The 16885-nt window shown below is 36.0% G+C and overlaps 1 protein-coding gene and 1 pseudogene across 1 annotated transcript in view; both read left to right on the plus strand.

The window, feature by feature from the left end:
* Positions 1 to 12279, plus strand: part of LOC128862551 (heparan sulfate 2-O-sulfotransferase pipe-like) — an 86523-nt gene extending 74244 nt beyond the window's left edge. The window contains exons 4-6 of the mRNA XM_054101250.1: positions 8756 to 9315; positions 9398 to 9552; positions 10792 to 12279. Of these exons, the coding sequence (XP_053957225.1) occupies positions 8756 to 9315; positions 9398 to 9552; positions 10792 to 10973 (897 nt within the window). The 3' untranslated portion in view covers positions 10974 to 12279. The remainder of the gene's footprint in view (positions 1 to 8755; positions 9316 to 9397; positions 9553 to 10791) is intronic.
* LOC128860662 (heparan sulfate 2-O-sulfotransferase pipe-like) lies at positions 1580 to 4308 on the plus strand (annotated as a pseudogene).
* Positions 12280 to 16885: the final 4606 nt, after the last annotated feature.

Below are 16885 nucleotides of genomic sequence, written 5' to 3' on the forward strand. Positions count from 1 at the left end.
TGAATAGCACAATTTTTTACCTCGTGGGTTCACATTTATGTTGTACACAACCATCACAATATTGGTGGTATCTCAAAAACGTCTGAAGAAACAACAGCTGAAAATTTTCACACTTGCCTTTCAATTTAAACAAGGAAGCCCTGATCTTGCAGATATGTATAGCTATGGGCAATAGGACTGCACCTCCAATCACTACTGGTAAGACGAAGAGCATCGCCACTATACAGCAGATAAATAAGCTACCTAAGGAGTCTAGAAATAATGAAACAAAGACTGAAATAATGAAGAGCAGAAATAAATGATTTTGAAGACTTGGCACATACGAAATGGTGGAACTGGCAGAGATGTGATGAAAGTGCGTTCTTTATTAGAATAGACAAACAGAGTAGGAGTTTTTTATTTTGGCATTTACGGCCAAACATTCAAGTTAAATTTGTATCAGCGCTGGCTTATTTTTATTAATATAGTGAAATAAGAGATGTGTACGGTGTGAGTAAAAAGCCATATTACAAAATCTGGACAAACCCGAGTTTACCATTTTTAGGCTAATATGGTACAGGTAAGGAGTTGAATGTGACATGACTTGAATCACATTCTGATCACTTCTATTATATTATACACTTACTCTAGTAGTATTCAATTTGTAAATGAATATGCAAAAACGTACTCTCTTTTAAAAACGAAGCACGAAATACCAGCTATAATAAATATTCTCTTACACACGTTCACATATTTTTTTCGGCTGAAAGGCATCAAGTTTGGTTTCTTGGCAGGTTAAAATTCCACTTTTCTCTCATTTCGGCGTATGATAAGGTATTTAAGCCTTAAGGATATGAACGTACATACTATATATAACATTAGCCTCCTATCCCACAAAACCTGAAGTTTCTCTGCGGACACGAATACGAATGCAAATACGATTATGAATATGAATACGAATGAAATGAAAAAGGGGGAGGCTCGCACTTCGGGCTTCAGATAGAGTCGGTTGAGTTTCTCCTGGTCAAAGGCAAATACGAATGCAAATTCGAATATGACTACAAATATCACTACATCTTTCACATCAAAGCATCCTTAGTGCTAAAGACACTCACACCTGACGCGACATTTTCTTGATTATTAATTCTGGCCGGTTTTGTTTAGTTTCCCTTTGATAAAGTGCATATCATAAGCATATTATTGCCTTTTAAAATATTCACATATTTTATATATTATACAAACTTTTATGCAAACATTTATAAAGTTTTGCAATCGTAAACTAAATAACAGTTCGAACTTAGTGTCTATGCGTCTAAATCATCAATCAAAAGCACACAACAACTTTTATTCTTATTGTCTTACAGTGAAGGCTAAATGCGGCCAACAGTACAGAAGTTTAGGATATTTTTTGTTTGCATTATTTATGTGTTTATTGTTTGACATATTTAAATTACCATATTGTTGCTTTGTGTCTGCATTCTAAAGTCAGAATTTATATGTTGTGTTGTGTATGAATATATGTACACATGTATGGTAATAATGGTACGCTTGCTTAATTACTAGTATGCCTATGAAGTAATATATCTTTTTATACGTACAAAAATCTGCTGGACGAGATTAGCTGAAATCTTTGAGTACTTCGTCTTTGAACAACACACGTAATGCAGATATCGATATACTATTTTTCAATCGGTGTGCAAAAGTGGGCAGCGAATCTATGATTGAATTATTGGAAATATTGAACACCACAAATCAATTTAATTTCGATCACCTCGGTGTAGCAAAACCAGCTAAGCGTATTTTGGAACCAAGAGAACAAAGAAGAATCGCCGACTATATTTTTCGTTTGGGTGCATATTCTGTTTACGTGGAACACATCAGTTGGATTGACTTTCATGACTATGGATTACCGAAACCCATCTACGTAAATTTAGTACGAGATCCAGTAGAGCGGGTGATCAGTTGGTTTTTCTATATAAGAAATTCCTATAAGAATGCCAATATGTTTCAAAATTCCCCAAACTTAGAGCTACAACCGGTTTCATGGTATACAAAGGACTTCAACGAATGTGTACTTAGTGGCGATCCTGAATGCCAATTTGTTCCGTATAGTTTTATGGACCCTATTCCGAATTTCAAACGTCAGTCGTTGTTCTTCTGTGGACATAGTACGGATTGCCTGTAAGTATTGAAAAAAATAAAAAATACAATAAGTACGTGGTAATGACAGACTGTGATGATGTATTTTTTTATAAGCGTATTTGTTGATTTTTTCAACGTTCTTGAACTCGTATTTTTATTCTGAAGTGGCCTCTGAAGACTGATGTTATTGATCGTTTCCATTCATCGACTTATGCGAGGGTTGCCTTTTATATTTTGCGCCCAATGAAAACAGTAAAATAATAATAAAACGAGTTTATTGTTTTTCAAAATATTTTACTTTAAAATTCATATACTTCTGCATTCGCTTAAGCCAATTTCCAAAGCACTTTTGCCAGAAGTGGATACCTCGAAAATGAGATATTTAAAGGCTTCAACAGCTTCTTTAGGCGTTAAAAAATGTTGAACGCGCATTTTAGTTTAGATGTTCGAGAACAAAAAGAAATCATTAGATGCCAAATCAGGGCTTTAAGATCGAAGGTCAATTAATTCGATCTTTTGAGTGCTCAAAAATTTGTTTGTGTGAACTGATACGTGAGAGCCCGGTGGTTGGTTTTCGTTAATTCTCCGGAAAACTCCTGGCAAACCTGGTTGTGCACCACTCAGAATTGACTGTTTTTAGTTTCTCTAGATTTCTCCCCATTGTCATCGTCGAATAGGTTGGTGCGTGACTATCATTTGGAAGTGCACAGGGTCGAATCTCTGTGCATGGAACACCAAATAACAGAAAAAGTTTTTGAAGTGAAACTTCTTAGGCGTCGATGGACGAGCGAGAATGGAGAGTAAAATTTTAAGGTCATGCAACGTTTTCGGCATTTCCGTTCCGCGAGAGAGAAAAAAGATATAACGTGGAGAAAAAGGAGAGAGAGAGCTTGCCTCTCGACAGGCAATGACAAACTTCCGAATGTATTTCTGTCATGAAAAAGATCCTCTTTAAAAATATCTGCCATTTGGAGTCGGCTTAAAACAGAACAAAATCAAGGCGCACACCACAAATAGGAGGAAGATCTCGGCCAAATACCCAAAAAGTGGAATCCTTCAAATTATATGCTATCCAGCGGAAACAAATCTTTTGAAAAACTAAATGTTCATGCAATATTGAATGTATGTACATATGTTGCGTACACTAATGCCCAAGTATGCCTCTACCTCGCGATGTGTCGTATGCCGATCCTACGTTACCGAATGACGCACAGAATCGTTTGTTTCGGGTACAACAGCCATTTTTCGCCGAAATTCGAAGTATGTTGAAGTATTCAACTAACTTCATAACCTACGTCGAAAATCATAATAAATCATTGTTCGAAAATTTTTACGAGTTAATTCGTTTATTCGGGCGAGATGAATTTCTCAACTCACTGAAAAAAGAACAAATAAAGTTCGTAAGTGAAAACGTTATATGTAAGTTTAAAGTACAAAAATGCAAAACTTTTTGATAAAAATAACGATTTATAACTCACGACACGTAGTACCTGAAAGGTGCACAATATAAAAGACAACCCTGGTATATGTTCCAAGTGGAATATGGAAGTATTTAAATTTTTGCCCGATCTGTCAGGTGCACGATCGCGAATTACCGAGTTCTTACTGTATATCTATTTATTATTTAAAATCAGTTATAAAGTAAACATTTTGTGCATCCATTTGTACATCCGTATATGGGTATATTGTGCACGTAAATTATTCTGCAGCCCTTTCGATTCCCCATACGCTGTACAGTTGGCTAAGCATCATGTGGAAAAAGAATTTGCTGTGGTGGGCACTTGGGAAGAAACAAATATCACATTGACGGTTTTGGAAAATTATATACCACGATATTTTCGTGGAGCAGCTCGCGAGTATTATAGTAAGTTTAAGCGTTCCTATATAAAATTCTATATATTTTGTATCGTATATTTTTTTGCGTTTCTAGAGCATAAGACCGAAATTTCAAATCGAAATCGAAACAATCGGAAGCCACATGTGGCAGAAGAAGTGAAGGAAATGATACGCAGAAATTTTACGAATGAATATGATTTTTATTACTTCTGCAAACAGCGGCTCTATAAGCAATACATAGCTCTTAATCCAAAAGAGTTTCCAAATAATTAAATGAGAATTTTTATTATTAGGCTAGTGGTTATAGATAAATGAAGTTATACTTAACTAAGTCAAATCAAATGAAATGAAATGCAATAACATTTATTAAATGAAATAAACTGAAAGAAATTAAAAAGAAATAGTATTGTATACAAAAATATAAAAATAAAGAGTAAATGGTGTATAATTTATTTAACAGTGCAGAAAATATTAATTGCAAATGTGGAAAAATTAGTTTAAGGCGCCTTCGATTCGCCAACCACTAGCATATTCCCCGAGCATGAGCAACTCGGTGCCTTATCCCTTCCCCGTCGACCTCTCTACCAAAAGTAACAAGCTGTCACAACAAAAGTTGCCGTATCTGAACACAGTCTAATGAAACTACTGTGAAAAGCGAGATGGTAGAATTGAAAATAGTGAGCTGTACCAACTCGTTAGGGGCGAATCTTAATCAATAACTTTGTTTTTACCTTCAATGTTGCATTTTCGTCAAGCGAGCAGAGCCCAAACATTGCGAGCAGAGAAGTGCCGAATCGAAGGTGCCATCAGGATATAGCGAGCTTTGTATAAATTACTGCTTAAATAGAGTTGATTGAAGTCTGTAAACTCTTGAGACGAAAAGTGGACTCTACCTAGGAAAAGCGATATATGTATGTATATGGAAGTTTTCTTATACCGCGTCCATGCTTGCTAGCTCCATGCAATCTTCTGCGAATAGTTTGAGTTGAAGGAGCCTCGTGATCTACGCTTTGCAATTGCGTACGAATTTTCGGAAATGACAATAATGTATTATATTTGAGTTTGAAATTGCTTTAATTATTTCCACAACTCATTTCGTTGCTACTCGTGGTCTGGCTGGTCGTTTTACAAGGTTTGTCCGCTTATTATTCTAGAACGCGCTTATGACTTTTTTAAATGCCGTATGCGGTTTCTTAAAAATATTAGCAATTGGAATCGCTGTTTTTATAAATCTGTATTACAATTTTACGTTCCACTACGGTTTGTTGCTGAAATCTTACTAGATGGGAATCTAAAGAGGTAGAAATGTAGTGGTTGTGAATGTTTTTTAGTGACCATTTAAACTTACCAACAGCTAAAACTTCAAAAAATTGTTGTCTTGTTCATAATACATTTTGTATCACAATTGTATGTTACAACCAAATTTATAGAAGAAGACGCACCAGTAATATTTTCCGTTGGGAAATTTACTTATGTAACGCCTGAAATTCGACTGATACCAATGCACGCGAAATACTTTAACAGAAAATAAATGCGATCACAACAATCGATGCAGGCAAATGGAATATCGGTTTTTGCGAAGAAAACGCATGTCACTCCAAGTATGCCACATTTCAAAAAATTTAATCTATTAACATTACCCTTACGCAGTGCAAACTTACTTATGTGAGTACCTGAGGTTGCTCGAATTTATACCCGCGTGAAGTTAAGTGTAAGAAATTATGCTGGTGAGTAGTAAAAAACCTAATCAAGTAATGTATATGAGTAAACTTTTTCTAATAATGCATTCAAATACCGCTTTTATTTACAGATTTTGCACTATCTGCATTGCTTTGCAATCATCTATTAATCGTTGTGTCGATGAGAACCAGTCGAAATAATTTCCAATGTGTACAAATTATTTTCAGAGTATTCATAATACAGTACAATCGTGATAGTCCGACATTTCTTAATCCGACACGTTCGGTAATCCGACAACCTCATAACGTCTATGGATGCAATTGGCATTATTTTATTTTGATCAGTCGTAGCATAGCAGCAGAGGGGGATTGTGTTTTGTTTCCCGGTCACAACGAATTTGTCATTAAATTTGAACGACGCCAGTTCTCTCGCGATTTCTGACGGTGTTGATGTGATTTTTTTCTGTCTTTTCGTGTCATTAAATGGAACCTTCGGTAGTCCGGAATATTTGATAATCCGACAACGAGTCGGACCCGTATGTGTCGGACTATCACGATTGGACTGTAATTATATTGTATAATATCATAGATTTCTATTGTGTTATATAGCTATCTACATATGTGTGTGTATGTGCATACATGTACAGTGGAGAGCAGAGCTAAATGTTTGCCTCATTTATGCACTTTTGTTTGCTGTAGTCATATTTTAAAATAATGCTAGTAAATTTTTGCTTAAATATTTCATTTGTTTATTATTTAACGTATTAATTTAAGTTTTCGAAGTATTTGGAAATAAAAAAGATTTTATTTAATTTAGGTACTATAAAAGTCAACCTTGCACGTGCTCAAATTCGTGAGCAACGCTTTTTTGGTCTTTGGTCTATTTGACTTAAGGCATATCAAGGAATAGCACAACGCTTGGAAATTTGTCCTCACTGTACCGAATGTTCTGAAACGACGGAATAAAAAAGATCCAAAGGTTAGAAAAAGGCGACCCAACCTATTTTTGAACAGAGATGCGCGTACAATGAAGCGATTGTCATTAAGTAACTAAAACACCAAAAGAAGCCGCACAAAATATTAAAAAGCCCGCCAGTGATTGAACAGCACGCATAGCGCTGAAAAAACACAGGTTGAAGGCCGCCATCAAGCCACAAAAGCCAGCATTATCTGACAAAAACGTGAGTGCTGGAGTGCTGACGACTGATGGGACTATTAATAATCATTTTCAGTCGGATTGGAAGCAATACTACTGCCACCGACTGCATAAAAAGCTGCAAAAGCTTCAAGTAAAAAAAACCATTAAGCATGGCGGTGGTAGCCTTATGGTGTGGGGCTGCTTTACGCTGTGTCATATTGGTATATTGGTACGAATATTCGGCATACTGAAACGAGAATACTATTTCAATATCTTACAGACCAATTTTCCGGATTTTAGTGACCTAAGCGCATGGCTAAATACAATTTTTTGTAGTTTTTCTAATATCTTTTTTCATTTTTAAATATTTGTTAAACTTAATTAACACCTGCTACTTCCTAATAAGTGAAGCATTTAACCTGAAAATTTGATAGCATATTTTGAAAACTGACTTTACAGAATGGGGCAAACATTTAACCAATTCTGTTCGCCATTGTATAAAAGTATTTACAGTCTGTGTCAGAAAAGAGGAACCGCGATTATTCATGAAACATAATATAAAAGATATATATTTCAACTTATTTTTTGCATAAAAGTATGTACAAAACTACAAGTCGCAATTACTCAATAAGCCGTGTAGTCTTCATCGTTGTCGAGTATAGCCATCTTTAGGCATCTTTTTCATGCTTTGAACCAGCTTTTCTGCGTAGCTCGTCGACAAACAGGACTAGATTTTGCAAACCTAACGCACGAGCTGCTTTAAATCGTGGACTATATATTCGAAAAGATACGCTTTCATAATTCCCCACACATTTACAATGGGGTTGGCATCTGGGGCTGAGAAGGTCAGTCCATTACTGTGACGCCATTTTCTTGTTTTTTCTCAATGTGTTTTTCTGAGAGTAGTGGTTTTGACGATGTGGGACGGTAGGATATATTCACCTCCTTCAGTTGTCGTTCGATGATGTTGATACTTACATCTATTTACTTTTTAGCAAGAGCTAATCGTGCTTGGCGTAGTCACAAAGAAGGGTCCCGCTTAAAAAGTTGGACGATCACTTTATCCTGCTTTTTGCGGTCACTCTCTTCAGCCGCGTTTGGAAAAGTCATCAACTTTTTTGCACACCTTAAACTTTCCTGATTCCACATCACAACAAACTTTTTTGATTTTTAAACTACTTTTGCAGGAGCGGCGTAAGATAATTTCGGCCCTTTCGAATGCGTGCATAAAAATACCGCCTCAAAACGATTCGCGTATTTCCCACTCATTTTTGTTTGGTTGCGTTTACGGGAAAGTTTCGAACGACACTAACCTGAGTTATCACTGGCGTCGTAGCCCTTGAGTGGGACTATTATGCAACAATAAGCAGAACGACATATAGTTTTGAAGTTACAAGAAAAAAACCGGTTCTTTTCTTCTGACACAGACTGTATTTATAATTTCTAATTAAATTGTGAACTTCTCTCGTAATATCTTAAGTCGACTTTACACTTTGTTAATATTAAGCACTAAATTATCTTGCTCGATTGCTGTAGTTAATCAAAAAATAATCTAAAAGATCAAAATTCATTCAGCGGAAAGCGAAGACGGTTGAAGTCAAATAAGTTGCTTACCCAAAAGACTTCAGAAATATTTTAAAAGTTATATGCACATACATATATATTCAGTATTGGTTATGCAATATATCACATACACGTAAATAGAGCACAAAATATCTTAGTCATTTGAAAAATGTTGATATCGTGTAAATTTTATATTATTGAGTTAATAATGTAAGTTTTTCGCAAATTTTTTTGTCACTTAATTTTAGATTTTGAGACTCGGTTAAGTATTTATGATGATATGCCGTAACTGAATTGAAATCGACTTAATGACACTATGAAATAATTGAAATGGAAGGATAATTTATTGAAAATTTTTTCCTACAGTATTTTTTATATTTTTCACGTATATTCTATCCCTATTATTTTTTATCAACAGATGCAATTGCTAAACGCACTGGAATTGAATAATACGAGAAAAGCAGAGTTGGACTTAGTTTTCTTTAACCGAGTACCAAAAGTTGGTAGTCAAACATTTATGGAACTACTACGTCGTCTTTCGGAGCGCAATAATTTCCAATTTCATCGAGATGCTGTACAAAAAGTCGAGACAATTCGTTTGGCCGACGATCAACAACAAGAACTGGCCGAGGTAATAACTGACTTGCCGGAACCTTCGGTTTTCATCAAGCATGTTTGCTATACAAACTTTACCAAATACAATTTACCCACACCGATTTATGTGAATGTTGTAAGAGATCCAATTGAGCGTGTGATAAGTTGGTTTTACTATGTGCGAGCGCCTTGGTATTTTGTTGAACGCAAAGCTGCTTTTCCCGACTTACCACTACCGCATCCGGCATGGCTGAAGAAAGATTTCGAAACTTGTGTGCTATCGGGCGATCAGGAATGCACTTATACCCAGGGTGTGACGGTTGAGGGCATCGGCGATCATCGCCGACAGAGTCTATTCTTTTGTGGTCATGCATATGAGTGCACGTAAGCATGAAAACTACAAATATTCAAATACTCAGTTTCATATTTTGTATACAAATAATATTTTTGGGTATAATATTTGCAGACCTTTTAATACGATTGGCGCACTGGAGCGCGCAAAATTCGCCGTTGAAAGCCAGTATGCTGTTGTTGGCGTTTTAGAAGATATGAATACTACCTTATCGGTGTTTGAAAAATATATACCACGATTCTTTGAAGGAGTACGAGAGATATACCAAAGTAAGTGTATTGATTTGATTTGATTGTTATCGTTAGATAGGAAGTGCTAGATATGAAATCTACTAATAAGTTTCTCTAAATTTACAATAAGATCCCAACATTTTTATAAGATTACTTCCAACCACTTTTTCGGTTATTAAAAATGTACGGTATTCTAGTGTTGAGCTAGAAAGTTTAGGCAATCCAGACTTATCGATGTAGAACTTCTGCGGGATCGGTGAAAAAACGTAGTCAGAAGAGCTCCGCTAAACCTCGATTACCGATGTGTGGATTTGTACATTGATTGTAGACGACCAGGGCGACGCGAAATATGTCTCAGCACTTTCTTGTCCCGCATGCAAACAACAAGCTAATGAAATGTGTTCACGTTTTACAAACGAATATAAAGTTTAAGTTATATTTTGTGGAGAATATTTTACAGTAAATTTCTTACCGGTCAGCATTATTTAGGTTTGCGAACAGCCAGCAGTAGCTGGGAGCCTCATCTGGTAATACGATGGATGTGGGGGCATTTCGAAGCTCAATTCATGAGTTTTGCGAAAACTGTGAGCAGGCAGCATTCATTTTGAGCAGAGAGTTCTCATAGCACATGATCATGCAATTTAAAACCAATACGTCCTTTTGATATCTTTAAGATGTAATCTAACTCACGCAACTTAACTTTTCGATCATTCAAAACGATTTTGTGGATTTTTTTATGTTTTCTGGTAGCGCCTCATTTGACCGTCCACTACGTTGTACATCATCGGTGTCTCGACGACCACGTTTGAATCAGCAAACCAACTTTATATTGTGGTTTCTGATAGAGCTGAGTCCCCATAATACTTTTCAAGCCATTGCTTCGCTTTAACGGTATTTTTTCCCATCAATAAGCAGTGTGAAATTAAAACACGAAATTCGTTTTGAACCATTGTTTTGAAAATAACAGAAGTGCCTTCACTCTTAGCACAATACCTCACGAACTAATGAATAGAATGTACCTAATGGCATTTTAACATCTGTCTTATTAAGGATAGTACTAACGGAAAAAGAAGTGAATGCAATAAAACTAGTGTTAACTATGTGTTAGGCCTGGGACTTTTCAGATTTAGTTCAGACTTTAGATTTAAGTTCTGCTAGGGAAATGTAGGTGTCAGGATAGAAATGTATTCAATGAACTTTAACTTATATGTATATTTTGGATTCATTAGCATATAAAATTAATAATTTTTGTTGGATTATTGTTTTTTATTTCTATAGGTAGCGCCGAGTACTTAACAAAGATCAACAAGAATAACTTCAAACCACCAGTGAGCGAAAAAGTGAAAGACATTGTGAGACATAATTTTACGAACGAAATCGAGTTCTACCAATTCTGTCTTCAACGGCTACACAAACAATTTCTCGCTACGCATATTCCACAGAAAATTTTGGCGCCTTAAAAACACTTAAATGGACGAGGATGATTTGTTGTTATTGCATTGTTGTACACTTTATATTGTGCATAGCTGAATGTCAGATTTCCAGTGAGATTTCGCAACGACATAAAGAACAAATTTTGATCAATTTACATGGCTGGATTTTATGAAGTTTTGTGTGTTAATTTTCATTTATTTGTTTATTTAAATTACCAGTATTATAGTAAATTTAGTACTAAATTTCGAATTCATTATTTTTCATGCATACGTTACATTAAAAATAAATCATAAATTTATCCTATTCAGAGGCAGTATGTAAAGGTACTTAAAGCGTTTACTATACAAGGTATAATCTTCCCCAATTAACACATATGGACATATGTACATATGTGCTTTGTTAAAAAAAATTGATGCGAAATTTCTAGTCACAACTCATATATACATACATATACATGAATGTATACATAGCTTTGAAAAATACTCGTGCGTGGTTTAGTTGTCCGATTAAAGCTATTTTGAAAGCCTTAGACGAGAGAGTTTTTATTCAAGTAAAAGTGGAAAGTTGTTTATGTTACGTAGCATATGTATGTGCATTGTGATTTTTAACTAATTAAAAACAATATCTAAATATTGTATAAATATATGTACATCTTTACATATGCGTATCAACCGATGCAAATTTACGTGTCTGTGAACTTTTGACAACACCACTTATTTTATTTGGCTTCAGCAGTTTTTCTTTTAGGTCAATAAATTCTTCTCTTAAATACGTTTTTTTTAAGAGCTCACATATGTATATGTATGTATGCTATTATCTCAATATGAGGTATCATTGGTGAAAAAATATCCATACATATGTATATGCATATGAATTTTGGAAAAGTCTAAATATGTTGCGCTAAATTGTTTGTATTAAAGATATGTATGTACATATGCACATACCTAATTCTTTGTTTGTATATGCAGTATGTAAAATACCTGTTGGTATTGGTAAATGTTTTGAGTTCAGTTATGTGCAAATCAGTTGAACATTAAAACAAAAGTTCTATAAATATTAACATAATGAATATGATTTCCAAAAAAAAAACAAAGGCAAAATATGTTAAAACATAGACATACAAATACGTCGCATACTCATTTTATATTTTCACAATTATTTATATACACATCCAGTTAACATATCGATCAATAATTCTTTAAGCGAGGGCGGTATCGGCAGACATGGCACATTTGTAAATTTTTTTATTGTAATTCCTGCTTCTTTACGTTAATAACCAATTAATTAAATGCTGTTATATTATTGTATTTAAACAAAACAAAAAAAATGCATTTTTAAAAACTGTGCGGTAAGTATTTAATAAGCCTTCCATACTACATACAATACGAGTTTATTTCTCGAGATCTGCGATGAGACCATACGGATTTTAAGCACTTACCAAAGCATCGACTGGTTTTACATATATGTATGCCAGATGATAATTGTATTATTAAATAAATAACATTCAATAGTCTTTTATTTAAATTTTCAAGAAATTTATTTAATATTGATATCTATTTACCTTATCTAGAGGAAATATATTTATTGAATCCGTTTCCTCGATAGCTACTTTTGGGTTTGATGCCGCTAGCATGTTTACGCACAAACACCAGCCAAAACACTGGTCAAATCCCATACAAATATCATAACATAAATACATTTCAAACCTATTTTTCACAACCTGTTCATGCTGGGTTTGCATGCAAGGATGTTTGTATCTTATTGAAACATGGCAACAATGTTTTGCAGTTGAGACAATTTAATTGGTTGCCGGTGTCTAAAATGTATACATCTAAACATACATATACTTTATATATTCTATAAGAATCATCTCTACATCGTAATACGTACACATAAAACAATTTATTCTCCCGTATCCTTTTTTCTAAATTTAGTAATATGCTGTCACCTCACTATCTTCTCTTCTTCTTCGTTGGCGCGTTAACCGCTTAAGCTATTTTGGTCAAGTTTAACCAAACGAGCCAATTTCTTTCCCATGCTAACCGAAGCCAATTGAACACACAAAGCGAAGTCAAGTTCTTCTCCACCTTTTCTTCTGCTACTACTAGTGGCGTGGGTGCCGATACGCGAGTGCGCCAACTGCTTGTTTGATAACACAGTTCTGTACTTCGTCTAATTGCCCTCTTTCACCATAAGATCCATTCGCTTTCCACCTTTATGCAGCTTAGAAAAAACAGAACTAACAGCGCGGTTGTTATGACCGATGATGTTAATTTACCGGTATACGCCTGCAATTGCATGCTCTTGTAATAAATGGTGCCTGAGCGGTTAAGTTCTGTGGCTTACAGAATCTTTTTCAGTACCATAGAAAGTAAAGAAATTACGGAACATAGAGTCACCTTGTCTGAAAAATCAGTTGGTATCAAGCGGCTCGAGGAAGGCCTTCCCAATTCTAATGGGAGCTGCTGCTCAACGTCCTTTTGCACAGCCTTATTAGTTTTTCAGGAATACTGAATTCAATCCTCGCGGCATACATGTAGGTAACTCCTTTTCATGCGGCTTTAAAATCGACGAAAAGATGGTGTGTGCAGTCTAAAGTCACGCTGATTAGGTCTAATCAGTTGGTTGACGGTGCGCTTCAGTCTTTCCGCAGTAATTGACATAGATTACAGAATCATCCTTCTTATGGATTGAGAAGATCACACTTAAATTCCAATCGAACCTGCATTAATCCGATTATATTTTGCATAGGAGCTGATGCATGCACCTTATTCGTTCTCCATCACGTTTGAATAGCGGCAGACCCTCGACCCCCACGCCCTTATTCTTCTTTAGCCGCGTTATTGCTATTCGCACCTAGTCATGGTCGGCTAACGGAACGACAGTCCCGTCAACAACGACTGGGGCATATGGATCTCCATACGGATTTTAGCAGCACTATAATGATCCGAGTCGATGTTGGGTCTTCGTATCGTACGTACATCTTTTTAACGATTATTAGACATTGTTTAGCATTATACAATTGCATCTATTGGGTATGGGATTAAGTTTCCACCCTCGTAAAAGAATCGTCGCTGCTAATACCATTTTTGTGTTTACTCTAGTAATATTCTGGTGATTTGAAGGTGTATATGTGAGGTCTCGATCGCAGTAGTTGACACTCGTTTGAAGCGTAAATATCATTTTTTATCTCATGTTAAAAAAGTCTACGCTCGTCTTGAAAAAATAGGAAAAATAGTCATGCTTCATTATTACCTTTTTAAGAAAAGTGCAACTGAAACTTATCGTATATTGATCAATATTTATGGTAATCACGCCCCATTAAATACAACATGTAAAGAGTGGTTCCGAAGCTTTCAAAGTGGCAATTTCCACGTGAGTGAGAAATATCGCGAAGGGATGAAGGCACGGGTTCGACATGAGGATATGTCTAAAGAGTTAGATGTCGAAAATTCAAACGCATTAAGCTCTCAAAGAAAAGCAGCCGGAATGGGGCGGTAGATATGACAAACTGATATTTCTGAATGACAGCGGTGGACCACACGTTGCTAAATTAGTCCAGAAATATTTAAAGGGGCTGAATTGGAAAATCTCGCCCCACCCGGCGAATTCCACAGACATTGTACCACCGGATTACTATCTGTTCCGACCAATGCAGTCAGCCCTTATTGGAGAGCGATTCACCTCTTACCAGGGCATTGCAAACTGGCTCAATAAATGCATCAATGCGTCAAAAGAACTCGAATATTTTGTCAGAGGAATCCGTATGCTGCCTGAAAGATGGAATAAAGCTGTAGCTTCCAATGGCACATACTTCACATAATAGCATGTATTATTTAATGGTATAATTGTTTAAATAATGCGTAACTTTGGCTAAGAAAGGACGGAAACTTATTCCCATACCCAATAGTATTAGTAATTTGATAATTTAACTTGTTTTAAGAAACATTTTACAGTATAATTGCTATTCGCTCTCCAGAAAGTTTACCGTTGTGCACTTTAATCGTCTTCGTACGTACATTTAAAATACTGGAAGCGTGTCTACCATCTAATGCAAAATAATCGACCAGGTTTCTTTTTTTTCGATAAGAAACAGCCACGCAGCTTGATGAATTTCTTTGTGCTGGACTATGGTGCTGCAGACTACCATATTTCTTGTCCCGCAAAGTCAGACAGCCCCAGTCCATTAACGGATGTGTCGACGTAAAGGGAAAATGTTCCAACTGTGGACAGAAAGCATTGCCATTCTGGCTCCCAAACGGGTGTTTGGAAGCTACCCAGAGGATACTTGGGGGAAGTTGTGAGTTCCTTCAACTGAATGCAGAAAATTTGTCCAGACCACTTCCAAGTGAATGGCGATCTTCCCCCTTGCGTGACCTTCTCCATACGGCACCATCCTCCCCCTCACTATCTATTATTTTGAGATAAAATTACAAAATGAACACAATAACCTTGCAAACTCAGGCATTATTTTTGGTGGAAGCATATTATACGAATAATGGTTCGGGATGAACTTTCGGAATTTCAGGACTACATTCGAAATGTTCAGGGATCAAAAATGTATACATTATATTGTAGAATTGGGACGGCCGATGAAGCGATAGCATATGGAGCGACTGGTTGCCTTATTTTCAATTTACATAAGTAATAAATTTTCAGTTCCATAGCTCATGGGATTATAGTGGCCAGGGAAGAGGGTAAAATGGAAAGCTCGGAAAGCTGTTGGTAAGAGCCTGATCATAGGTTAGGTTAGGTTGAAGCGGTTGTGGGACACACTCGGGCTAATAGCCCCTTGTGATGCCGCGTGGGGAGCTTGTCCCTATCTATCCTAAAATCAGTGTGTGCTTTTCAAAAATTTCTTCCATCTCATTAAAAAATTGTTTACCTAGAGTAGTAAACCTACGTCTGGATTGAGCAGGATAGTGGCAAAGTAGGTGCGAGATTGTTTCTTCCTCGTCCTCATCTAGACAACATCTACAGAAGCCATGTGCTTGCCCACTCATCCTTTGGGCGTGCCTACCTATTAGGCAGTGCCCCGTTATGACTGAAATCAGTGTGCTAAGACTGTGTTTATTTTGGCTTAGCAGAGATTCTGTGCGTTTAGCATTGAGAGTCGGCCATAGTTGACGGGCGATTTTGCAGGTGGCTTCATTATGCCATCTTTCGTTTGCTTTCCTTACGATTTCTTCAAGGATGAGTAGCTTACATATTTGTAAGGGTATCCTTATGACATTGTCTATGTACTCATCGGTCAATTTGGTGCCGAGTTTCGCCAGGGACCCGCGTTACCTTTAGGTGAAATGACTCAGCCATTTCACGGCTGCGTTGGAGGTTGTCGACTGTTTTGAGAGACTGTTTTGAGCCTGATCATAAGATGCAAGCAACTCATAATTAAATGTATTTTACATTTGATTTATTTATTACCGAAATTTTCAGAATACACAATAATGCTCGCTGTAAGGACAAAAAACGTCGAATGATCGGAAAAGTAACGCATAATGGCTATACATAGGTACCTGTTATGAAGAAGTTCCCATAAACAACATCTCCCGTTCGGAGGCGGTATAAAACTTCATTGTATTGAACAACATCAAAATGAACTCCACAAAGTGGAAGATAAGCACGGCTAATATTTATGCTGTAATAACAATATATATTTATATATGTACACATACAATATATGTAAATGAATTTATCATTTATAAATAACTCAAAGTTTTCTAAATTGTACTTGTTGGAATTAATTGATGCTCTTAAATTAATTATTTAATATTTCGCTTATTATTTAGCGATACACATCTATGTATTTATCTGCATATTTTAGCAGCATATATATGTATATGAACATATTCACATATATATTTACCTCAGATTATTTACACTTTCTTGTTATCTTTGCGCATTACCGCAGAGGTTGCCATGCAAGATGTTTCTCATA

Source organism: Anastrepha ludens, chromosome 4, assembly GCF_028408465.1.
Source record: "Anastrepha ludens isolate Willacy chromosome 4, idAnaLude1.1, whole genome shotgun sequence".
In the NCBI taxonomy this organism is placed as follows: Eukaryota; Metazoa; Arthropoda; class Insecta; order Diptera; family Tephritidae; genus Anastrepha; species Anastrepha ludens.